The sequence below is a fragment of the Pteronotus mesoamericanus genome, unplaced genomic scaffold, assembly GCF_021234165.1.
Source record: "Pteronotus mesoamericanus isolate MK-2021 breed Mesoamerican mustached bat unplaced genomic scaffold, CSHL_Meso_final contig_100, whole genome shotgun sequence".
NCBI lineage: Eukaryota > Metazoa > Chordata > Mammalia > Chiroptera > Mormoopidae > Pteronotus > Pteronotus mesoamericanus.
In genome coordinates this window covers 15,832,865-15,859,821 of record NW_026554999.1, presented here as the reverse complement: position 1 = coordinate 15,859,821, position 26,957 = coordinate 15,832,865, and the positions used below count along the sequence as shown (strand labels likewise).

General features: G+C 42.2%; 1 protein-coding gene across 1 annotated transcript in view; it reads right to left on the bottom strand.

Moving 5' to 3' along the window:
• THSD4 (thrombospondin type 1 domain containing 4) overlaps positions 1 to 26,957 on the bottom strand; it is a 546,728-nt gene that overhangs the window by 315,533 nt on the left and 204,238 nt on the right. Inside the window, exon 6 of the mRNA XM_054595598.1 lies at positions 128 to 264. Coding sequence (XP_054451573.1) covers positions 128 to 264 — 137 coding nt within the window. The remainder of the gene's footprint in view (positions 1 to 127; positions 265 to 26,957) is intronic.

Sequence of the window (26,957 nt, the reverse complement as noted above, 5' to 3'; positions counted from 1 at the left end):
CTCCCACTTCCTTCAGAGCTCATGCTCAGCGGCCCATGGGCTGGGCGCGGTAGCAGACCACGGCCTGGAGGTCAGAGCTCAAAGAGCCTGAGAATCCACCCTTATACTGCTGTCCTGGGCCACTTACCTTGCACTGCCCAGACACGCAGATGGCTGTGCCGTTCTGGTCGCAGGGAGTACCATCAATGACCTTCTCAGCTTGCCGCACGTAGAAGCGGTAGCCCATTGCCTGGCAGTTCAACTCACACTTCCGATTGCCCTTTACTACAAAAAAAAAACAAAAAACAAAAAAAAAATCTTTTTCTTCCTGTGTTTTTTATTGAGATAAAATTCACATAACATAAAATTAACCACTTTAAGCAAAGTGTAAAATTCAGTGTTTTTTATTATGTTCACAATGTTGTACAGCCATCACCACTAATTCCAGAATACGCCCATTGCTCCAAAAAGAAATCCTGGACTTGTTTTTTCTCTCTTCCAATTCCCTCCACCTCTCCTTCCCTAGACATTGGCAACCACCAATCCACTTGCTGTCTCTATAGATTTGCCTAGTCTGGACATTTATAACCATACACTTTTTAAAAGTGCATGAATGCTATTAGAGCTCTCCATGTCTGATGGTAGAGGGAAGGGACTGTAGCCTCATCTACTGGCATGTAGCGAGACTCAATGCTGAGTGAGTATTTCAAAGGGATTCTTAAAAAATCTCACAGTGCAAATAAAAGGGTCTACTTTTAGACATACTCCCATACTTTTCTACAGTCATAATTATATTTTATATACCAGCAATCATAGAGAGCACACAAGTCTGTTATTCTACTATTTTTAATGTAAAATCTACGCAGTTTTATCAAATTAATGGTATTTTAAATGGCTGGAGAGTCCTGTAATAACTCCTCCATTTTGAGATATTTCAGTGATTTCCTTATCACCTTAGGCTGGAGTCCAAACTCCTAAGCAAGGAATAAAATGTCTTTCAAATATAAATAAGTCTTATTTCCTACTGTTCTTCCTTAAGCCTGTGTTCTATATCCAACTAAGCACTTCCTCTGTCTAGCCATTGCTTAACTCTTCTTTCTGCCTTTGCTTCACCTGGTTAGTACTTGCTTCTTCTTTGTTTTAGTTCCCAGGTCACCTCCTCTGGGAAACCCTCTATGGATCCTGATTTTGCCTGTACATCCCCTCCATCACAGGCTGTTCTGACCTTCTCTGCGTTAGGGTTAACCAAGCTTGATTGAAGCATGGTCTTGAAGGACCACAGGGATGTGCCCGTGTTATTCATTTTTGTATCCCCAGTACTCAGTACAGAGCTGGGCACATAGAAAATGCTCAACAAATCCCTGAGCAATAAGAGGAAGGATGGATAGATGAATATTGGCCTTTTTTTTTTTGCCTTTCTCTTCCCCCTCCCTACTAAATGTAGTCATCTACCCCAGAGTCTTTCTCGATATTTCTATCATGTCACATGGAGCCTGGCACATAGTAGGTGCTCAATAAAGGCTAAATTAATTACCACTACAACTAATATCTCCAGAGCAATTTAGTTGCATTCAAAATAAGAATGAGAAAAATTTTCAGGTGAAATACACTTTCATATCCAAAAGAGACTGACAAGCCAAGCATGCACTGGTTTTTTAAAAACTTTTTGGTGACCAGACTCATGCTATGCTCAGCCATAGACAGCACGTTCCACGGTCATGCCTTTGTCTGAAAATCTGACTACTGGACTGGATAATACTTTTTCTTACACAAGATGATGCATCATGTCTTCCCCTGTGTGGCTGCCTGATTGTCATGCAATGACCTTTCTTCTCCTCTAAAGCCATCAAAAACTGCTACCAGGAAATAACATAAATGGAGCCTCCGGAACCACATGGTTTAAGGAAGATTGAATCTTCTGCATACCCTAAATTCTGTCTTTGAAGTCCAGAGACTTGGTTTCTTAGCCTGGCTGCCCAAGAGATATAAGCAGTGATCTTGCAAAAACAACAACAAGAAGAATCAAACACCTTTGGGAATTATCTAAAACTAAAACATCATTTTATAGATTAAAAACAAAACAAAATAGAAATACAACAGACCTAAAAAATGAAGTGACAGGTTAGAGGTAAAACTAGTCTTCTACAACTTGCTTTCTCATGTCATCCACTTGTCCAGACCCTGTTTTCTCCCTTCCCAGCTCCTTGCTTTCTGAGGTGATAACAGGAAGTAACCAGGTGCATTGCATTTTAAGTAATAAAAGTGTCTGAAAGGCAGCCTCATCTATGGAACAAGGGTTTTGAGTTCTTCTCCCTTGGTTTCCTCCCAACTACCTCTATCCTTTGCAGCCACAATTTTATTTCTCAATATTTGCAACCATACCACAGAAGAACATTCTGAGAACAACAACAAAAACAAAATAGTGAAATGTGAGATAATTATGGCAGAATCTCCAAATGGCTACATGAAAATAATGCAGAAGAATGGCCATAAGTCTGGGCTCCTACCTGTGGCGCAAACCAGCCTCTTGGTCTGACCCTCTGCTTATGTCTCTTAGACAGTGTCCTGCCTTCTCAGACTTGCAACAAGAGGAAAGGGGGGCCCATGAGGCAACTGAAACCCCTGGACACATGCTTCCCTAACAAAAGTGCCTGGATCCTGCTGCCTTAGCAATACCCCAGTAGTGATTGTCATAGAATTACATAAGGACTGGCTTCTCCAGACCCTGCACATACTCCCCAACCACTTTAAAATTTCATTTAAAAATACATTGCCAGGGCTTCCATTTAAGGTTTTTCATGGAGTTCCATTTCATTCCTTTTTTTCCCCTTGAATACAATCACAATTCTGATACCAGGAGCTGCTTCTCTAAGCATATTTTTCCCTGGTTTTATTTTGTCATGGAGAAAACGGAAGAGTGGCCACCAGCAACGTGCAACAGGATAAGCGCAAGTGGGCACATGCTTTCCTTCCTGTTTGTCTCCCTCTTATTCCTCTCCTTCTCTGTTCTCATCTGCTTCTAAATGTCCTCCCCACTCCAAAGGAAACACTGCCTTTCACACATTCAGGCAGTGATTCCCAGTGTCTTCCCAGAACCAGAATCATAAGCATCACCTGAGAGCTTGCTGAAAATGCAAATTCTTGGGCCTCACCTTCAACTTCTTACTCAGAAACTCTGGGGATGATGCTGGGTCACCTGTATTTTTAACAAGCCCTCCATTCTGGTGCATAGTCAAGCTTCGGAACCACTGGTCCAAGGAAAATCAAGTAGTGAAAAGATATGGAAGCAGCTGGCCATTCTTTGAAGCAAAGATGTTCAAATTCTATGTTTAAATTAGAAGATAATATAAGCACCATCTTTAATTAAATTTAGGATATTGCCAGGTATCTGGATCCTTCACAACAAAAAAGACCTCTGGTTATTTAAAAAAGATGCTGGAGAATACACAAGAAAATTCAGGTACTTAAAATATAGTAGCTAACAGCTAATGGGTTTACCCTCAGATACAGGTTAAACATGTCAACCACTCATTGAGCTCTGTTCCCTTGGAAAAGCCTTTGAGTAAAGGCACTTTTTTTTTTAGTAATAAAAAACAAAGAAAGTAGAAAAGGAGTTAATAATTACAAACTTTTGGAAGGTAGAAAGCAGAAAGACCCATGGTTATGACTTAGCAGACCCAACCAAACTAATCTTAGGCAGGAATTATAGCATCAAACCTACCTGTATCATAGCATTTCTAAACAGTAACTCTAGCAATGAAGGAGAACACAAGACTAAAAACAGAGAAGACGTATGGGTATTTAAGAGGCAATTAAGAGGTTCCATATTCCAGAATGTTTGACTAAAGTCTCTGAAAATGGACTTCTTCACAAAAGCAACGAGAACAATGGGGGAAAAAAACAAACCCCAGCTGATGTGGTTACTAATAACAGACAAAATAGACTTTAAGACAAAGATTGTTATTAAAGACAAATAAGAGCATTTTATAATGATAAAGGGTCAATCCATCAGGAAACCAGCAAAAGATACCCAAAATACATTAAGCTAAACCTGACAAAAGTGAAGGAAAAACTAGACAATTGAGTAATAATGAATAAAGCTAAACAGAAAATCAATAAGGAAATAGAAGACTCGAACAGACAATACAATCCGGGGTCCAACTTGTGGCCCGCAGGCTGCATGTGGCCCCGCATGGCTATGAATGCAGCCCAACACAAAATGGTAAATTTACTTAAAATCTTTTTTCTTTTTTGCTCATCAGTTTTCATTAGTGTTTGCATATTGAATGTGTGGCCCAAGACAACTCTTCTTCCAGTGTGGCCAAAAGAGGGAACACCCCTGATTGACAATTCAATAGTGGATAGAGCTAGACAGAAGATCAACAAGGAAATAGAAGACTTAAATAACCCTATAAATAAATTATACCTAATAGACATAGATGGAACATGCCACCCAATGGTGGCTTTCATGGCATGATAGTGCAATTCACACCTTTCTCAAGTACACATGGAACATTTTCCAAAACGGAACAAATGTTACATGATAAAACAAGCCTCAATAAATTTGAAAAGATTAAAATCACATGAAATATGCTCACTGACCACAATGGAATGAAATTAGGAATCAATAACAAAAAGAGACATTTAGAAATTTCAAAAATATGTGGGAATGAAATGACATATATCTAAATAACTTGGTCAAGAAAAAAACACAAGGAAAATTAGAAAATATTTTGAGATTAAGAAAAATAAAACACAACATACCAACTTATGGCATGCAGTTACAGCAGTGCTTAGAGGGATATTTATAGCTGTAAATACCTATGCTAAAAAAACCCTCAAATCAATAACCTGATGTGCCACCTTAAGAACTGAGAAAAAAAGAGCAAACTAAACCCAAAGCCAATGTAAGGAAGGAAACTAGGGTGTAAATACATTAAATAGAGAAGGTATAGACAATAGAGAAAATCAATAAAATCAAAAGTTGGTTACCTAAAAAGATCAATAAAAGTGACAAACTGTTATGTAACTTGAACAAACATAAAGAAGAGAAGACTTAAAATACTAAAATCAGGAATAAAGAGGAGACATTACTACTGATGTTACAGAAATAAAAAGGACTTCTAGCCAGTGATTAGTCAAAGAAAAAAGATGGTATCTAGGTTGAAAAGAAAGATATAAAACTATCTGTATTTATAGGGAACATTTATATAGAAAATCCAAAAAGTGCACCAAAATTATTTGAACTAATAAACAAGTTCATTAGGGTTATAGGATGCAAAATTGATATGTAAAAATCAACTTTATTTTTATATGTTATCAACAGACAATCTGAAAATAAAATTAAAAACACTATCCCATTTACAATAGTGTCAAAAGGAATAAAATACTTAGGAATAAATTTAACAAAAAAAGTCTAAAACATACACTTAAAACTACAAAACTTTGTTGGAAGAAATTAAGGAAGATCTAAATAAATGGAAAGATATCCCATGCTCATGAATTCAAAGACTTAATATTGTTAACATGGCAATACTCTCCAAATTGATTTACAGGTTCAATGCAATACCAATCAAAATACCAGCTGTCTTTTAATTTCGTAGAAATTGACAAGCTGATCCTAAAATTTATATGGCACTACAAGGGATCAAGAATAACCAAAACAACCTTGAAAAAGAATAACAAAACTGGGGAACTCATACTTCCTGATTTTAAAGAGAACAGTGTGACACTATCATAAGGCTAGACATATAGATCAATGGAATAGAAATGAGAGTCCAAAAATAAACTCTTATTTTTTTTTTTGATCGATTGATTTTTGACCAAGGTGCCAAGACAAGTCAATAGGAGAAAGAACTGCCTTTGCAACAAATGGTATGGGAAAAACTTCGCATATCTACATGTAAAAGAATAAAGTTGGACTCCCTACCTCCCACTATATGAAAAAATTAATCCAAAAAAGATAATCAACCTAAATGTAAGGGCTAAAGCTATAAAACTGTTAGAGAAAAGTATAGGTTTCATGAAGCTTCATGATCTTGAATTAGTCTTAGATTATACAGTATCAAAAGCACAAGTGACAAAAGACTAAATAAATAAATTGGTCTTCATCGTAGAGCTTTATTGAGGAAATGAAATCACAACACATGGAATGAGACAAAATTTTTGCAAATCATATATCAGATAATGGACTTGTATTTCTATAAAGAACTTTTACAACTCAAAAATAAAAAAAATGACCCAATTAATAAAAATGGACAAAGAATTTAAATAGACATTTCTCCAAGGAATATACAAGTATATACAAATAAATGAGTAATAAATATATGAAAAGATGCTCAATATCATTAGTTATTAGGAAACTATATATCAAAATCACAGTAAGTTACAAATCATTATGGAAATGTAAATCAAAACCACTTTACGTTCACTAGGATGGCTAAAATAAAAAAGACAGTAAGAAGTATTGGCGCAGATGCAGAGCAATCAGAACCCCTGTGCAATGCCGACAGGATTACCAAATGGAGCAGCTTCCTTGGAATACATCTGGTAGCTCCTCAAAATGTCAAACATGCCGTTACCATATGACCCAGAAATTCTACTTCTAGGTATATGCCTATGAGGAAAGGAAATATAGTGTCTTCACGCTCAAAGTGTACATAAATATTCATAGTAACATTATTTATAATAGCTAAAAAGTGAAAGCAATCCAAATATCTTTCAACTAATGAGTGGTTAAACAAAATGTATAACATCCAATGAATATTATTCAATAATAGAAAGTACTTGGTAAGTACTAATACCTGCTATGACATAGATAAATCCTGAAAATATCTTGCTAAGTGAACGAGGTCAGTTACAAAAAGCCACATATTTTATAGTTACATTTGTGTGAAATGTGCAGAATAGGCAAATCTATAGAGGTGGGAAATAGATCAGTGACTGCTGGGGGCTGGAGGAAGGAGAGACTGTGCGGCCACTGCTAACAGGTGTGAACTTTCTTCTTGGGGTTGATGAAAATGTTCTGAAATTGTATAGTGGTCACAGTTGTACAACTCTCTAAATATACTAAAACCACTAAACTGAACTATTTAAATTGGTGGCTTTCATGGCATGTGAATTTTCTCTCAATAAATCTGTTGTTATTTATTTATTTATTTTTAAAGAAGTGGCATTTAGTCCCCTGGATCCCTGGGAGATCATCAGGTAAGTCAAGAAAATTTCTGTTTCCATAGGGAAGGAGCCTACCAAGTGCCCAGAACAACATGTTAGGGGTGGGATTCAATTTTACCCTCTTTATAATTGATGTTAGCCTGTTACTGTTTCATAGATATAGACAGAAAACAGAAGACTTTTCAGTCAGAGATAGAGGGCTTTATCACTCAAGGAGGAGCAAGCAGAACGAGCACTGGCATGTTAATGTCAGTTTCCCCTGCCCCAGCTCCCGTGGGGGCAAAGCTCAGCACTGCAGCTGGGGACCGCTGAGCTTGAGGAACCTACTGCTCTTGTGGGAAGCAATAAAAAGCCCTGCTCTTTGTTATGGATGGAGATGTGTCTATCCCTCAAGGCTGCTCACTGCAAACACAACCTTGAGAAAGGACCTCGTTTAAGGGCATTCAGAGTCTTGCATTCTTGGCCTACTCCTCATGAGCTGTAGGAGCACAAGGGACCCATGGTGAAATCTCCTGGCAAATGGATAATAACAAGGCACATGGCTGTGAAATTTCAAGACACTGGGGACAAAGAAAAGATAACACAGCCTACCAGAGAGGAAACAAACAACATAATGGTATTGGATTTATCAACAAAAGCTTTAAAATCTAGAAGAAAATTAAGAAATGGTTCATAATTTTTGAGAGCAAGTAATTTTAAAATTAGAATTTTATATCTAGTCAAATTATCAACACTTAAGGGGAAAAAAGGCATTTTTCAGAAATTCAATCCTCGCACAATTTAGCTGGCATGTACCCTTATTGCAGGATGTATTCTACCACAGTGAAGGAGTAAACCAAGAAAGTAGGTGTGGGTCCAGGAAACAGAGGATCGAACCCAAGAGAGAATGCCAGGGCTCAGGTGAAAAGACCCTGACGGACAAAGGTTCACTATGGAAACACTGGGGCAGGTAAAAATGTTCTAGGAGACATTTATTTAAGAAAATGAAATGAATAAAATGCCCAGTAAATTTTCAGATATTGAGATATTAAGTCATTGAAAGAAGATTTGCACAATTTAGAGAGCATGGGGTTGCCCTGCCCTCATTGGAGCAGGGAGAAAGCCTCAGGTAGAAGAGAGAAGAGATTCTGGGAATAAGTATGCGAAGCAGTTCTTGGAGAATGGATAACATCTGTGCTTAGTTTCGGATCCATGAAAACTTCGCAAGTTCACTCCAAGTTTAGCACCAAAGCCCTCATTTCCCAGGCTCAAATTCGGTGCTTTTGGTAGAATATATGATATCCCTATTCACGAAAAGTAGCCTCATAAATGCAGCTCATAAAACTCCGATGTGGCAGGGTGCTCACCCAACACATGCTGTGATGAGTGAAGTGTAAACGAATTAGAAAAACGTGGATGCAATATCTTAAGCGCACATGCAGGGTTTAAATAACACGAAAAGGGGGTTGCCCAAAGCCCAAGCAGCGGAGAGGGAGCTGGTGTTTGCAGCATCTGGTTTGCAGCATCTGGTGGGGTGAATGACCGAGGGGCAGCAGAGCCAGGGCAGCGCCGGGCTCGCCCTCCGCCCACTGCGTCACCTATGTGGTGTTCCTCCTGTTTAAGACAAAGGTCTGCCTGCCCCTGGACTCCACATTCCAGACTGGACGCAGATGATTATTATTTAAACTGCTTTTCCCCAGACTGCATTTTCCAGGACAAAGTTATGGAAAATAAGATGAGGAGAATGCTTCTTAAGAGCCTGGACTCTTCTCGGGAATATGAAAACAATTCTGAAAAAGTCAGAAGAGGGGTGAGACTGTCTAATTCCAGCTTTTCCTGTTCTGAATAGGAAATTGTTTGGGGCACATCCCATTATTAGAACTTAAATGCAAAAAACATGCAGCTGATCAATTGCCTACTATCCCTCACCTTCTATCCAACACTTGCAACTGTGTAATTAAAATTTTAGTTCATAAGCAGTACCCTACTGAATCTTACTTCACTGACAGTCTTAACAGGCTGGGGGATCTGGATTAGAAACCAGGAACAAAAATGTCTTCTTTAAACCCTGAAAAGTCATTGGCTCAGTGTTCCAGAGATACTAAATTCCTCTTAGCACTGCTCACACTTAAACACAGTTCTAGTCTGTAACACTCTGGTGCAGTAGTTCTCAAACTTTTAGTGTACTCAAAATCCCCTGGAGGTCTTATGAAAACACAGATTGAGGGACTCCACCCTAGAGTCTAATTCATAGGGCTGGGGTAGAGCCCCAGAGTCTGCATGTCCAAGTTTCCAGGCGATGCCAATGCTGCTGGTCCAGGAACCACACTTTGAGAACCACTGCTTAACTGAAACAGAAACCTGGCAGCCAGGCCTCCAGTTGACACCCTGGAAGTGCATCACCAAAGCTGACGTAAAAGGTGATGTTTGGCTAACTGAATAAAAGGTTACAGTTTTATACATGCAAGCTAGCCAGTTAAGAATGTAATGAACAGAAAGCCTTGCAAGGAGGAAGTTCTCTTCTGAGTTGTCAGGTATGGTCCACACTGTGCAGAAAGCAGAGGGAAAAGGAACTTCTGTCTTTAGCACCTGTATTTGGATTTGTCTGCCTAACCTAGCCTCACTTTCTACAGTTTTTATATGCTTACTGTTTGTTGAGTGCTTACCATATGCTGTGTGGCATGTCCACAGAGGGCATGAGAGCACCGTGCCCCCTCCCCCATACCTTGCCTATGCACGTCTTCCATCTGGCTGTTTCTGTACAGTAAACCAGTAATAGTAAGTAAACTATTTTCCTGAGTTCTACGAGCCATGCTAGCAAATTGTCGGGAACCTTGTGGGAACTACCAATTTGCAACCAAGTTGGACAGAAGTGTAATTAACTTGGGGACTCACTACCTGCAAATGTGTCTAACCTGGGCAGGGAGTCTTGTCGGACTGGGCCCTTAAGCTGTCGGGTCTACACTAATTTGGGGTGGCTAGTGTCAGAATCAAATTTAATTTTAGAATAGCCAGTTGGTGTCCACCAAGATTTTGAGAACTGCTTGCTGTAGAACGCGCATATGTTTGATGTCAGCAATGTGAGTAAAAACAGATCTTAGCACGTGCGTTCTTCCCATGGCTGCCAGCCTCCAACAAGGAGGGTCTAACTCTCTGCTGGTGGAGGCCAGGTCCTCTGCTGGGTTGCCAACCACGGATGTACCTTCCTAGGGCACAGCCCAATTTTCTCAAGGAGAGGGCACATTTTTGTCAATGACAGCAATCATTCAAGAAACCTCCTTTCCTCCCGAAATCTAATCTGCCACCAGGCTAAGTCATCTGGATCCTTCCCTTCCCATTCGCTCCTCCTGCCAGACCCGCCCGGGGCCCTCTCCAGCCTGGGCCAGAGGGGCTGTGCAATCTCCTAGCTGGTCTCCCCGATTCAGGTTCCCTACTTTCTCCCCATTTATCCAATTCAGGCTGTATTATCCTCAAACCTTCCTCCTTGAGGTCAACCCCCTCTCAAGAACCGGTCATAGCATGATACTCCCTTTTTACCACTCCCCAAGAGCCACCCTTCCCACTCCACCCCTCTGCTTCACACCTCCACGGCTTTGCACACGCGGCTCCCCTTGGCTGGTAGGCCCCACGTTCTATTCTCTACCTGAACAAATTCCACCTGACCTTCCAGATGTGGCTCAGCCCACTTGTTCCTGGAAGCTTCCCCGACCTTACTCAGCCCCGCCGATCTTGCCACCCCTATTCCACATAGAAGGTCACACCTGCAAAGAACCTACCTATTACCCAATTCTGACATTTTACACATAGAAAACTGAAGCTGAGAAAAGTGGAGAGATTTGCCTAGACTCACGCTGTCTGTCAATCACCTCACCACACTAAAGATGCATAGTGTGTGTGTCTATTAATAAAAATGATATCTAATTAATAAAATGATACCTAATATGGCTAGAGTGCTTGCAATGTACCAAGTACTGTGTGAGACACTGCGTAAGCATTATTCCATACTATCCTTACAACTCAGTTAAGTAGATATTTTTATAACCCCATTTTACAGATGAGGAACCCAAGTCTCAGAGAGAGGTTAAGTAACTTGCTAAAAGCCGCATTGCTAGAATGCAGTGGAACCAGCAGGATTCAAATCCAGGTTTCACTCAGAAGCCAATTCTTATTCTTGGTGTCTTACTGAACTCTTAATTCTTTTATCTGAGTACATATTATCTAAGTTGAAACTCACCTCCTTAAGGTCAAGGACAGTACTTGGCATGGTGCCACATATAAAACATGCTTATTTATTCACCCAATGAACATTTATTAGGCACCCACTGTGTACCATCCACTATGGCAGGATCTAGGTTTAAGCAATAATGCAGTCACTGCCTTCTTGAGGCAACCAGCATTCATTCATTTTGTGAATCTGTTTCCTTATGATAAATGTATTGAGCATCTTCTTCATTCCAGGGATCCAGAAAATGATAAGAAAGAGACCACGTCCTTGGCTTCTTGTAACTATAATCTCACGGGAAAGATATGTATTAACTATTCACACAAAGAAATGTGGAATTTTAACTGTGAAGGGTAAGTAGGAGTTTACCGTGTGAAGGGGAGGGGAGGAGAGAAGTGCTTTCAAGGCAGAGGTGTACCAAGGGCCGCAGCCGGAGGCCAGGACGTGCCATCAGGGGAGGGGAGATGACAGGAGATGCGGCTGCAGAGGTCGGCCAGCGGCCCAGATCATGCATGACCATCGACCATCATCCTTGTGGAAAGAATGAACACATTTGTCTAGAGTCCTATGAAGACCACAGCTTGCATCCTTTGTCATTTTCTGGAGAGCAGAACATGGAACAGCAGTAGTTTCCCATTTGGAGAAAGTTCCTAGACACGCAGCTTCATGGGAATTGGCGAAGCCAACTTTATCCAAGTTACCCTACTTCTTTCTGAAATGTTTTCTTTTTCTCTCATGTCATACATAGTAAATCTAAAGCTGAAAAAAGTGACTGAAAACAAATACCATTATGGAAAAAACACCATGCTGTTCAAAACATTTCAAGCTGCGTGACATGTAGTGTTACATCTTAAAATGTTACATTTAATAAAAATAAAAGTTTGAAGGGGTTCTGCCAGTAGAAAGCCAGGTTGGCCAACTGTCAGGAAAACAGCTTGACAGCTTCAATAGAAGCAGGAGTCATAACCGGTTTCATACGACTGGGAAAATAGATCTCTCCCCGAGCAAATATGGACATATTAAAATATGGGATATAGATACATCCTCCAGAAAAACGCTGTGGCTGGGGTTTTTCTTGTCAAGGATGGAGGCTGTAGAGAGCTCTGAGAAGAAAGTGGGGGAAGAAACTCTGGTACAAATGCCATGTAAAGTCAAAGTCTCAGAAGACTGAGGAACTCAGAGGCAAAGGAAATAGTTTCACTTCTGCAGGTTATAACAGAGGAGGCTGGTTTTACATCCCATCTCCTGCTATTATCATCTTAATAATATTCATATTTATATTTATGTGGGTATATGTATGTCAGTATATGTGGATATGTTTATAGGTGTGTATATTATGTATATATGTGTGGATGGAGGAATGCATGTGTGTAAACATATGCATGTGCATATATCTGTGTGTTATATGCATGTGTACAAGTGTGTTTATGGTCATGTGTTATATGTAAGTATGTACATGCCTGTATGTGTATGTACAATTATATGTGTGTATACACATGTGTCTTCCAGTCTCTTGGCGCTAGGCCAGATCAATCAACAGTGATAAGAACACAATATGGGCTGGTCCACACATGGAAAAACTTACTGCATGACTTTGTGGGCAGACACAGCAGGTCCGCATACCTGACAACCCAACCGTGGTTCCAACACAGGCTCTCTCTCTCTCCTACACAGTTAAGAGCAGACATGGTAAGACGCTGGAAGAAGGTATCCTCAGGAGGAAAGTTTTGATGGCTTCAGGTAAAGAATTTTTTAGTATGACAAAGTCTCAGAATTGAGGGGAAAGCTTCGAGGAACCCCAGCTAATCTCGCCTCAACTTTGGACTGTAGCATGATACGGAATAACAGGAGTTGGGCATTGCCTGCGTTTCGCCTGAGTGTCTGTAACCCGTCCATGCTTTGCACACACTCTGTGCCTGGGAGACAGTGGAGCTCAAAAGGTGTTTCTTGACTTGATGTTCTCTGCCATCCTCACAGTGTGTTCCTCCGCAGCCCCATGGAAAGCTCTTGGACTCGGCTCCCCATTTTGGCTTTTAATAAAACCCACTGAAGAATGACTTTCACCATGTTAGCACTCTTCTCACAGCCATCCTGAGTCCTTCACTGTCCTCAGAACACCTACCCTAAGATGGGTTTCAAGGACATTGTTCTCTGCTACTGGATTTTTAACTCTAACTACTCAGCTGCTCTCTTAACTGTTCTGATAACACACCAAGGGCATTCTCACTTCTGTGCCTCTATTTCTTTTGCTCACCTACCCAGAATGTCCTTGAGATTCCAATCTACTGACACAAACCCCACCTTCAGCATATGCTTGTGAAATATACAAAAATTGTGGCAAGTGTTATGAAGGCAGTTTTCCCAGGAATATGGAACAGAGACAGACACAGTATCTGTTCAGTGGATCGGGAAAGGCTTTACAGAGGAAGTGACTTTTGAACTGAAATCTGAAGGATGAGTTAGTGCTATGAGGGAGGGGATGGGAAGGAAGCTATCACAAGCAGTGGTACAAGTCAGTGCAAAGGCCCTGTGGCAGGAGGAGTGGAAAGGTAGCTGGCGTGGCTGGAGAGTAGATAGCAAGACAGCCTGGAAAGGTGTAAGTCAGGATCAGGCCCTTCTTTAAGTCCACATCTCTTACGGTCTCTCTGGATGAGAGCTGCCAGGTAGAATGCAGGATGCCCCATTAAAATTTTCAGGTGTAAGACAGACATTGCATGGGACATAGTTACACTAGAAAAGTTATCAGTTTACCTGAGGTTGAAATTTAACTGGGGATTCTTTATTTTAGTTTGCTAGCAACATTACTCTGATACAACCAAAGAACATCTTTTTCTACATAACTCATTTGTATTCTTAATCACAATGGGTCTTATTTTTCAGCTAGCTTGATGTCTTTTTGTTTTCAATTATCTCAGTCAGAGAATCTTAGAGAGCAGGAAGAGTCCTAGAAATCAGCTAGTCTGACCTTCTAACTCCACAGGCAAATACAGAAGTCCTAAAAAGGCACCTGGAGCTGCTTAAGGTCACAGAGAGAGACCCCACTGGGGTTTCTTTCATGCCTCCCTGTGGGACAGGGGTGAGCAGATTTAAAAACAGCTTCATCAATTGCCCTGTAGCATTAACAAGTTCATTTACATGCCTCTGTACCACGGGGGATGGACAGATACAATCCCAGATAGCCAGCAGCTTTCCAAACAAAATAAACAGCAAGCCAGACAGCAAAGGGGCCACTTGCACATGCACAGACACAGGGCCAGACACAAAGGATCCTAGCAAGTGGCTGCTGGACCAGCTGGGCTCCAGCCTTTTCCTGGAGATTCTACGAGAGCCCGGAACCAAGGCTTTTCTCCTTGGTGGCTTGGCAACTTCACTCCTGCATGGTGGTATATTGGATTTGCATGGCAAGTGTAGACAGCAATCATTTTTACCTTAAGATGGGAATTGTGACCCTAAAGAGACTCACCAGCCAGCATCGTTTGTCACTTTCAGGCCCCAGTTATTTGCTAAGAGAATTTCTTCAGGTCCTCTCTGCAAGCAAAACACGTCCCGTCCAAATATGCACAATGGCCAGGAGAAAAAGACAGAGGCAGGCCCTCCATCGCTATTTACCAAACCCAGGCAGACCTCCACATTCAACCGGGCTGAATGCAGGGGATAATCCCCCTGAGTAAGCTTGGCTTTCATTCCTCCAGAGGACTTGAAAAGACGTCAATCTATCCCAATCACAATCAAATGCAAGTATTTCCCTGTCTGAAGACAAATAAGAATTTGGACAAATGAGAAATGAGAAGCGGAGGTTCCCTTGTGGGGCATGAAAAGGGATTTCAGCAGCGCTGGCTCTGTCTGGGAGCGTGCACCGAGAGGATGTTCTTGCTGTGGCCACACAAAGTGGGCCATGAGCTCACCACACCAAAGCCTAATTGAAACCTCAGGCCAAAACCGTGTTTTGTGATATTTGGGGGGAAAGATGGCCAAAGACAAAAAGGAAACACAAAGGATGTGTACAGAAGCAGCATGAAAAGCAGCCCACTTCTTGACTGTGGGACAATTTGGATGGTGGCCATTGAGTTAAATGAGGGGTAGCCTTCCTCTCAATCTCACTGAGATCCAAAGTCATTTTGAAAAACTCGCTGCTGCTAGCATTACGGCTCCTTAGCCAAGGTCTTCAGGGCTTATTAGGACCTTCCAAATGCAACTGTATTCAAAGAAATGCAGAAAAGATGCTGGTTGGACCTTTAGACAAGCCACCTGGCATTTACCAATCTACTGAAAGGCACAAAGAGGAAGAGCATGGTTTCTGCATGTCCTTACCTGGGTTTGCACCCAAGCTCTGCCACTTACTAAACTTGTGTGATTCGACAAATACGTCTATGAACCTTCTTATCTGTTAAAATGGACATTTCAGTGCTTATCTCATGGACTTGTCTGAGAATCGAATATGAAAATGCGTGTTAAAGCACAAGCATTCAATAGACATTCCCTTCCTTTTATCTCCCCTGAAAGCAGATGCCCAGGGAGGTAAGGGAATGTCTGCGTTGCATTTGGAAGCTTTGTAAGAATTGCAGACATAGAAATATCTGCCTTTATCAAAATGTGGCAACCCTTGGCCATAAAAATATGGGATCAGTGGGAGCCCCCAGTAGTCTCAAAGCTTTACTGAAAGGATTCCCTTGCCCGTAGGTAGCTAATTGATCTTAGGTTGCCCCCAAAGCCATTCTGAGCTGTCTGTTCTTTTAATTTTCTCTGACAATTGTCATAGAAGCATGGCCAAGTTAAAATATGCCTTGGAGTAGGGTAGAGAGAGCAGTTGCATGTCGTTTTGGCCTCACTTCAGGACTCTAGCGGCTCAGTAGCCAAACCTTGGGAATGCTGTTCAGGATCTCGTTACTCTGTTTTTTTTTCTCTTTACGGTCCTTGCAAATCTCCACCTGCAAGATCCATGTAGAGAAATGGTTTTAATCTCCCTTCTTCTGAGAGTCTCCAGTGTTATGAGGGCCACAGTCTCCGGCATTCAATCATCATCCATTGGAAAACACCAGCGTCAGTGAGGGACTCACTATTCTTTTCCTTCACCAAAAGCTCCCCGCAGCAAGCATACTCAGTCTCAATAAAAAACATGTGACGGCAGACCAGGATAACACCCCCTATGCACACTCCCAACAGTACACAGACGTAGCCAGTCAACCTTTGCGATGTGGGCTCTTTTCCTAGACTCGGTCCCCTACTTCATCTTGTCTATGTAGCTTATAGCCTGATTCTCTGGTTTCATTTGGATAGATTTAGCCATCCATAATTACCTAAAAAATTGGAGAAGGGCTGGAAAAAAGAGATTCTTTTCTTTAAATGCCTGATATTTTTGAGATGAAAGTGTGTGATCTTTCTGAGAAATCCAGATGATTACCATTTCCCTCCCCACTGTACTATGTAGATCAGGCTCCAAGAGAAATTCTTGAATAAGCCAATATAATACACTACTCCTCAGGGCAAAGTTCTGACAAATGGGCAAGCACAAGTACGGACCAAAGACATTCTAGGTCTTTGTCTGTGAGTACAGAGTGCTGGAGGTCAAGGGAAGATTACGACACAGGGTAGACACAGGAAGATAAAAGAGACAAAACTGCATTTAACTTTGTAGACCTATTTAAAAGAAAGTCAGATTTCCCATAGATTGTCTGTGGAATCCAAAAATCTTCTAACAGTTCTATCCATATTTCTAAGTCATCCCTAATGATCTATTTTCCTTGTCCAGTTAAGGCCATACAAAGAGTTCACCAAAACAGAAAATCAAACTAAATAACATAAACAGAGAGGAAATGTAATATAAGCTCCCTTAAACCTTGAGCCTACATTTCATTGAGCCTCTCCTGTTTTATTTTTATTACCACTTGTTTTTTGATACCAGGTGTATAGTGGTAAATGTTAGAATTTCCTGATTTGTATTCTCTTATCTGAAAAGGCAGGGATTACTCAGGATATCATTGTTCATTCTGTTTTATTATTTTACCCTTAAAAAAGGAGCCACCATCTAACACCTGTAGGGATGTGGCTACTATCAAAAAAACAGAAAATAATAAGTGTTGGTGAGAACTGAAGAGCCTGAAACCCTTGTGTTCTGTTGGTGGGAATGTAAAATGGTGCAGTAACTATGGAAAACAACATGGCAGTTCATCTACAAACTAAAAATAGAAGCACCATATGATCCAGCAATTCCACTTCAGAGTATTTACCCAAATAACTGAAAGCAGGATCTTGAAGGGGAATTTGTACACCCATGTTTATAGCAGCATTAGTCACAGAACCAAAAAGTAGAAGCAACCCAAGTGTCCACTGACAGATGAATGGACAAAAAATGTGGTATGTACATACGATGGAATATTATTCAGCCTTAAAAAGGAAGGACATTGTGATGAGCCTTGAGGACATTATGCTGTATGAAATGAGCCAGTCACAAAGAGACACCGTGATTCTACTTATAGGAGGTACTTAGTCAAATTCACAGAGACAGAAAGTAGAATAACACTGCCAGGGGTTGGGGTCAGGGGAATGGGTAGTTGTTGATTAAGGCAGCAGTCCCCAACCTTTTTGGCACCAGGGACCAGTTTCATGGAAGACAATTTTTCCATGGTCCGGGGGTGGGAGGGAAAGTTTTGGGATGATTCAAGCACATTACATTCAAACTCACCTCCTGCTCTGTGGCCAAGTTCCTAACAGGCCCGGAGATTGAAGACCCCTGGTTTAAGAGGTACAAAGTTTCAGTTTTGCAAGACAAAAAGAGTTCTGGAGATTGGTTGCACAACAATGTGAGTGCACTTAATGCTGCTGTACACTTAAAAATAGTTAAGATGGTAAATTTTAGGTTATGTGTATTTTACCATAATTTATAACAAATGGAGCCAATATGCCAGAATCCATAAAATCATAAAATCAAAAACTCTGCCCCTCCACCCGCCCCCCCCATTATATTCCAAGGAATCAAATTGACCCTCTAATAAAACTGAAACTAAAATTGGGGACCAAATTCCAGTTGCTGGGGTGCTCTTCTACCAAAATCTCACCCTGCCCTACAGAGATTTGCTCTCTGGTTTCTAGTCTTCCCCTCTTCATGTGCAGCTGGGCACACAGGAAGAGCTGAACAGGAAACCTCTCAGAAGGGAACACATTCTGGTAGATGGAAAAATCAGCCGTCCTTCACAAACGAAAATGACATCACTGACCCCAAACAAACAAAACATGCATGAAGGTCGCTGTGTTAACCAATTACCGGCGCTAAATTTCCATCGCTTCACCGGCCTTCTCCTACCACACAGTGCCTGGCTTGCAGTGGGTACTCCAGATGGCTTAGGTGAGCAAATTAATGAATCACAGAAGGGCTAAGGGGAGTGAACCAAGCAGCTATACAGCAGAGATGTAAGCAGCCCACGAAAGTGTTAAAATGCAAATTGACTGCTTCTTTCTGGACAAATTCAAGGGATGACTAATGTGAAACAAGGAAAAGTAAGTTCTTGTTAAAGTCTCAGGTTTTACTGAGAATGTGTGATATCCTGAGTGCAGTTCTAATTGTCCTCTGTGTGTGTATGTAAACCACAAAAGCAGTTTTACTGTTGAGGGCCAAATAACAAAGGCTTCTGCCCCTCCCAGGAGAGATTAAATAGCTCTGGTTTGGGGAAAATAAAAGATCAAAAGAAGATCCAGACATCCTTGGCAGGCAGGCAGGCAGCAAGAGGTCCCCTGGCCAAGGGACAGTAACCTTTGCATGAACTTAGAGGAATGTGGAAAAGGGGTCGACTTAAGAGGAAAATCTCCAAGATGCTTCTCCTAAATGGTGCTGACAGGGATTCTGAGCTACATGCTTGAAATTCCCTTCCGAGTCTATGCCATTAATTACATACTTAAATTAACAACTACAACAAAAGGAGTTCTTTTAATGATAGCACATAAAGCAAGTTCAAGGTGAAAATGCTATCTTTGAGTGACCAGTCCAATGCTTTTGGGAAAACAAGGTAGAATTTGGGCAACATAATTCATACCCACTGACCTGTTGATTTCCCTCTTGGAATTTATCCTATGACTAGAATCTAAAAGTAGAGTAGAATGTATTACAGTTTTCCTAAAAATGTGTTTGAAGGAATTTTGAGTTCTTTTAAAACTCATTAGGAGAAGGCATTGGGGGAAATAAAACAATATTCTATTTACACCTAAGGCCATGTTGTAGACCTAAGGCTAATGCTTTTATAAGCCCTAGCTCACGGGTACCACTTCCTTGGTTTGGAGACAATCACCAACCACAGCATTCTGAGCAGATCTGAAAATACTTCTCTGACACCTGAGATCACCCAGACAACACTGTCTGTCAAAAGATCCCTTTCTATAGCCACGAAGGCAAGTTTTGTTTTTTTTTTTAATGTTAATGAGTTATGCCTAGCAGCTAGCTCCAAGTACACAGCTATTCAAACACATGATAACAACATTCTGCCCAAGTCCTCAGAGCCCAAAACAAAACTCAAGCATGCTGTGAAAGCAACTTGACCCCCAGTGCTTGCCTTGGTGACAAGGGAACCTCCAGGGACCAGGAAAAAAAAACAACAAAAACAAAACAAAAAACCCTGAAACTTTGACTCCTAAAGTAGCAAGTAATGTAATGCAAATGAATGTTGATTAGATGACAAACAGAACCCTTTTCTGCCTATGATTTCCAAACACAAAGCTTAGAAAACAAAGGGATTTTGCCCAATTCTCACAAAGCCAGGAGGAAACAAGTGGCAAAGGCTTTGATCCTTTAAAAAGCTCACCCTCATTTAGGAGCCTTAGTAAAACCTGAATTTTCTTTAACAGTGTTATTTCCGTAAAGATTGGAATATACATATTTTAGGGGTCCTCTCTGTGTCTCACTCCTAAGAAACAAACCATCCTGTTCTGGAAAGCAGGGAGTCTGGGGCTGGGTACCCCTGTGAGACTTCTCTTTTATGTGGTAACATCTCCATCTGCTGGAAAGTTAGCAACCTGCATTAATGGCAGATAATGTTAGTTTTATTTTCCTATAAACCTAGATCAAAGCTACATTTCCATTTTCTCATTTATATGCATTGCTATTTTATTTAAAACATCTGCCTTTCCTCCTTATTCCCAAGGCCCCCAATGGTCTTTATCTCTAAGGTATTTGCAGTACCAACCCCCCACCAGTCTTACTAGGTCCCTCCGCACAGTTTGCTCTGGTCCTCATTGGTCCTTCTTTATAACTGTTTATGTGTTACCCGACGGGGAGCCTGGCTCTGAGTGGGTCTGCCTAGGGCCAGCCGGTAGCGTGTGGGATCTTTCTTGACTTTGTGTAGGAAATATTTCACAACACGAATCCAGGTGACTTCGAGAATGTGTTTATTAAAGCTGAGAACAGGGAAACAAGGAAGGGGTTAGCACAGAACAGGAGAGCCTGGGCGGGGCGGCTTTGGGTCTCTAGAAATGCTATAGGAAAGAAATGAGCCAGGGTGGGGCTGCTGTCAGCTCACTGGGAGGTCAGAGAAAAGCAAGGATTGGGGACAGGTTCAGGGGGTCAGCCAGGGACCAGCTGTCGCTGCCCATCGCCTTTGAGTTTAGGAGACGCTGATGGGTCATTGACAAGGCAGAGGTCATTAGTCATTGCAGCTGGTCCTGGCTTTGCCCACCTGGTTTTGCTGATTTTCTGGGCCTGGAGCTGAAACAGAGGCCTACATGTTATCTCCAGGGAGGTGACCTTCTGTGCCTGGCTGTAAACTGCTGGGCCATTGTGTTCAGCTATCTGCCTCAGTTCCCCTATTCCACTTAGCGAGGAATTTTCCTGGCTTCTTACTAACCTGTCTCACATCTTTTGGTCCATCCTAAAACCCACCTCTGAATCTGAATCTGAATCTTGTTTAACAGGGGTCAGGGGTCACTGTGCCCCTTGGGCCGGCATTCCTTTGAACTATGATTCTAGCTATTCACAGCACAAGTTTCTTTATTTGGCTGGGCAAACTATTATGCCTGTTTTGTCTTTGATTTTAAAAATAAGTAAAGCCACACAAATTTGGGCAGTGATGACAATGCTATGCTTGCCACTCTGCTGTTTCTGGTGTCTCCAACTTTCTTGTTTTCTGTTCCTTGGCCTTTATTCCCCCTGGGCCAGGCACCCCCTCCATGAACAGCTCCAGGAAATACAGCTGCATATTATACATGCACACACTTCTCCATCCTTTCTGTTTCTTTTCTTTTTTTTTTTAAATATCTGTTGTTATTCTATTACAGGTATCTCATTTTTTCTGCTTTATATAGACATGAAAAGATGCTCAACATCATCTTTTCTGTTTGTTCATTAGCTCCTTGAGCATCACGACTTCCTCTTCTCTCTTTGGAGTTCAGTCTCCATTCTGCCATTCCTTCCTTTCAAGCAAAGCAACATGCAGTTCCACTTGTAAATTATTGTTTTCTGGTGCTGAATTTGCAGTGTGAACCTGAGCAGCATTGGGAGCTTCCGCCTCTGTATCTATACAGCAAGAGGTTGGGATGATCTCTTAAGCCCATGCATTTTATGAAGGTTAGAGGGAAAAAAAGCCAGACAAGAAAAGAGGCCATCTTCTTCAGTAGCTTCTCAAAGACTACAAACTCAACAGAGTCAGGTTGGCAAGGAAATAAGGCTAGGTTAACCCTGTTTGCCTCTTACGCTGGATCTGGCGAGGGACATGCTAGCTATGACAACACTTGACTAGAAGAAACTGGTAGTCAGATAAACCAAAGAGAAGCACATCCTCCTCCATCTTTCCCAAAGAGAACTTAGAACTAGAGATGAACAGGCATGCCTTGCCTTGTCCTGCATAACCATCAACTAAAGTGTACCTTGACAATGAGAAAAGCTAAAGAAAAACTCCTCTTTCTTTCTCTTTCTTAGTCTGTCCGTCTCTCTCCACAGCTGCCTAATCCCGGGGTAGAAGCCTTAAGGAGCTTTTGATCTCAACAACTGGTTTAAAACAAGTCACCTTCTCTTGCCTAGAAGAATTAGGTTTATTAAATAGTGACTCACAACAATAAAAGATCCGTCAAAATGATACATTAATTATGGCTAATATTTAAGCTCATTCCATTAGAAGCAAGAGCGTAATGGAGTGGGACAGAGGCTGCGGCAGGACGGGGCCGGGGCCCCAGCCCTTCCTCCACCCCATGGCCGCACGCTGTGCTTTCCTGCTGGTGCCCCCTCTTAGATTCTCAGTTCCCTGAGGCAGATAGAACCTTTGTTTCATCCTGTAACCTAGACAGAGATCCTCTCGCACAAAAGGTATCTGTATTCAATAAATGCTTGTCAAATTGAAATGGACTGGACTGACCAGAGTGCATGCTCGTGGCCACATGTGGGGCGAAGACTGCTGGTGACCCACTCACCAAAGCACTGGCCCCTCCTTCACCTGGTGGTGACTCTCCAGCTCTCCTCGCGCTCTTTGCAATAAGTGGAAACGGTGTCCCTTCCTTTTCTACTTGACTTCCACATGATTATAATTGTCACAATGTATTGATATTGTTTAAAAAAGCCACTTTAGCGTCACCTGTAGGAAAGTTGTCAGAGTAAATATGCAAATCTCTCATCTTTAGAGTCAACACAGTTAAAATATCAAAGATACCTACCTACCATGTAAATGCTGCCCCTTAGATGAAGTAAGCTGTACAGTGAACACCATGAACAATTGTGCAAGGCAGATGATTTCTTTGGCACATTTACGTGGTTAGCCTTGATAAGCTGAGCCTATGAGTTGGTGGCAAATGGTAGAACCATTTATGTTCTTCTACTCTTACGTGGGCTTTCAGAAGAGTCACTGGGAGAAAGAGATGGGAGAGAGTGTGTATGTGTGTTCATGCATGGGTGTCAGGGTGTTGAGGAGGGAGCAGGGAGCTGATCACAAGTTAGGTCACAGGGATTTTAAAGAGTGACTTCTCTTCATCCCCAGGTTCTCAGGCCCAGCAGGCTTGACCTGTAAACTTGCCCACAGAAGGATTTCCCTGGAGATACACTGTTAACTTAGGTATCAAAGAGCTGTCCTGGGACTTCTGGTCAAGATGGCAGCGTAGGCAGATGTGGCACACCTCTTTGCACAACCACATCAAAATTACAACGAAAATATAGAACCACCATCACTCAGAAACATCAGAAACTGAGTTGAATGGAAGTCTGACAACTATGGAACTAAATAAACCACATCCATCCAGACTGGTAGGAGGAGCACAGACGTGGAACAGGATGGCACTTCACCCATGTGTGGTGGATAAAAATTTGGGAGGAAGATCTTGGGGGCAAGGAGTCCCAGCCCCAGAGTTCCAGTGCCAGGAAGTTGAGTCCCCACAACTTCTGGCTGCAAAAACCAGCAGGGATTGAGTTGGTGGAAGAAACTTCTGGAGGCCCAAGCAGTTCCTTGAAAGAACCCACACATGGTCTCAGCTACTCAGACTCACTCCCCCTGAGCTCCAACACCAGGGTCGGGGTAGCAGCTTGAAAGTCACCAGTGATATACAGGGAGAAACTGAAGTGTCTGGCATCAAGGCAAGCAGAGGCCCTTTTCCCTTTTTCTAAAATCTTCCCCCACAGAGTCGGCAAGCTGGTGCTATATCTGAGACTCCATCAACTTGGCTAACACTGTTTGACCTACCTTGGAGATCCCCAGAGACTCGGCCCCACCAAACTCATGGGCCCACCGAAGCTGCTTTTTCATATGAATGGCTGACCTTGGCTCATGCTTCACAACTACCTAAATCCTATCAAAAAGGAACAGCTGGCCTCAGTGAGCCCCAGGCCCAGCACTAGCAGCAGCCAGCCAAGATTCACAGCTTGGCTTCGCCTGGGAATCTCCAAGCCCAGCACAAGTAGCAGCCACCTCAGACTGCTTTATAGCTCAGGCAGAATAGCCCTGGGAAAAACACAGGTGGGGGCTGACCTTGACCTGTATCACCCAGGAAACCTCAGGGTCACCTACAGACTACATCGGAGCACCACCACCTTGTCCCTGCATAACTGATCCTACATAGAGAGCAGAAGTTGGTGATCAGTGGTCACAACCAATCCTTGCAGCTGACTGGCCTGGGTAAATCCCTCCCATTGATCTGCCAACTACAAACAAGGCTCAACTACAAGAGGAGGGTATGCTCAGCCCACATGGAAGGCACACCTCGAGTGCCCATCTTGGGTGATAGGGGAGGCCGTACCACTGGACACTCTAGAACACTTACTACATTAGGCCACACTACCAAGACATGGAGTCAAAGCAGCTCTAATATATAGAAACAAACATAGGGAGGCTGCCAAAATGAGGAGACAAAGAAACCTGGCCCAAATGGAAAACCAGATCAAAACTTCAGATAAAGAACTAAACAGAATGGAGATAAGAAATCTGTCAGAGGCAGAGTTCAAAACACTGGTTATAAGGATATTCAGGGAACTAAATGAGGACCTCAACAGCAAAGAAACATCCAGTCAGAAACAAAGGATACACTAACTGAAATAAAGAACAATTTACAGGGAAACAACAGTAGAATGGATGAAGCCAAGATTAAAATCAAGGATATGAAACATAAGAAAGCAAAAAACAGCCAATCAGAAAAACAAGAAGAAAAAAAGAATCCAAAAAAATGAGGATAGTATAAGCAGCCTCTGGGACAACTTCAAGAGGTCCAACATTTGCATCATAGGGGTGCCAGAAGGAGAAGAGAAAGAGCAAGTAATTGGAAATCTATTTGAAAAAATAATGAAAGAAAACTTCCCTGATTTGGTGAAGGAAATAGACATGCAAGTCCAGGAAGCACAGAAGAGTCCCAAACAAAATGGATACAAAGGGGCCCACTCTAAGATATATCCTAATAAAATGCCAAAGGTTTAAGATAAAGAGAGAATCTTAAAAGCAGCAAGAGAAAAGAAGTTAGTTACCTGCAAAGGTAACTATAAGACCATCAGCTGATTTCTCAAAAGAAACTTGGCAGGCTAGGAGGGATCGGCAAGAAATATTCAAAGTCATGAGAAGCAGGGACCTACAGCCAAGATTGCTCTACCCAGAAAAGCTATCATTTAGAATCGAAGGGCAGATGAAGAGCTTCTCAGACAAGAAAAAAACTGGAGTTCATCATCACCAAACCATTATTATTGAAATATTAAGGGGACTTATTTAAGAAAAAGAAGATCAAAATTATGAACAATAAAATGGCGAACAATACAAATCTGTCAGCAATTGAATCTAAAAAACAAACTAAGCAAACAAAAAGAACAGGGACAGAATCATGGATGCAGAGAGCATTCTGATGGTTGACAGATGGGAGCAGGCTGTGGGGGAATGGGTGGGGAGGTGAGGGGATTAGGAAGTAAAAATAAGTAGTTACAGAATAGCCATGGGGATGTAAAGTACAGTGTAGGAAGTAGAGCAGCCAAAGAACTTCCAGGCATGGCCCATGGACATGAACAATGGTAGGGGGACTGCCTGAGGGAGTTGGGAGTGCTGGGTGGAGGGTGAGGGCAAAGGGGGGAAAATTAGGACAACTGTAATAGCATAATAAATAAAATGTAATTAAAAAAAAAAAAGGAGCTGTCCTTATACATAATGGCCCACTGCATTCTGGATGCTGTTCATAAAACCATGGGTTCATTCATCAGGCTGTTCTCTCCCTCTGTCTTCTCTGCAGCAGTAACCCTGTAGACAACCACTCTCCCTTGGTGCTCTCTTGTCCCTTCATGTCCCTGCCCCTGCCCCTGCCCCTGCAGCCTCCTGGTGGCCCTACTCATGGGCTGTCCCTTCCCTGGTTCTTCCTCTACTCTACCCCTGATGCAGGCATTCCCCAAGGGTCACGCCTCAGAGTCCGAAGCTCCTTCTTCATTCTCCCTTTTGGGCCATCTCCTGGGAGAGGGAATACCCACATTCTTGTGCAGCCCAGCCCCGCACCTGGCCTGTGGTCCTGGGTCTCCAAATGTCTGCTCATCAGTCCCACTGGAAAAATCAAGGGCTCAAGTTCCTCCCCTGTTCCTCTTCCCCAATGGCCTTCCCTCTTTTTTTTTTTTAATCCTCACCTAAGGATATGTTTATTGATTTTTAGAAAGAGAGGAAGCGGGGGTGGAGGGGGTGGAGGGGTGGGGAGGAACACTGATGTGAGAAAGAAACATTGATCCATTGCCTCCTGTATGTGTACCGATTGCAGATCGAACCTGCAACCTTTTGGTGTATAGGACAACGCTCCAACCCGCTGAGTCACCTGGTCAGGGCTGGCCTTCCCTCTTTAAATTAGGGCCAAAATTATTCCAGTCACATAGCTTCAAAACAGTGTCACCTTTAACTCTTCCTTGCCCCTTATCCCCTGCATACAGTCAGCTACCAGCTGACTGATTCCCCTCAGGAGTGTCCCCAGTGTTTTTTTCATATGTCAGTTTCTTTGCTCCCACAACCAGGGCTACATCAGGCCTGGGGAACAGTGGCAGTCTCCTCTTGGCCCTTCCCCTGCTTATCACCCTGCACACACCTGCTAGGTCAGAACTCCTACAGCACCTCTTTCAACTGTCGCCACCTTCTCCAACTCGGATCCTTTTGTGTCCCTCTCTGTTGCCGCTTGAAGTCCAACCTCCAGGTCTGGGGGATTA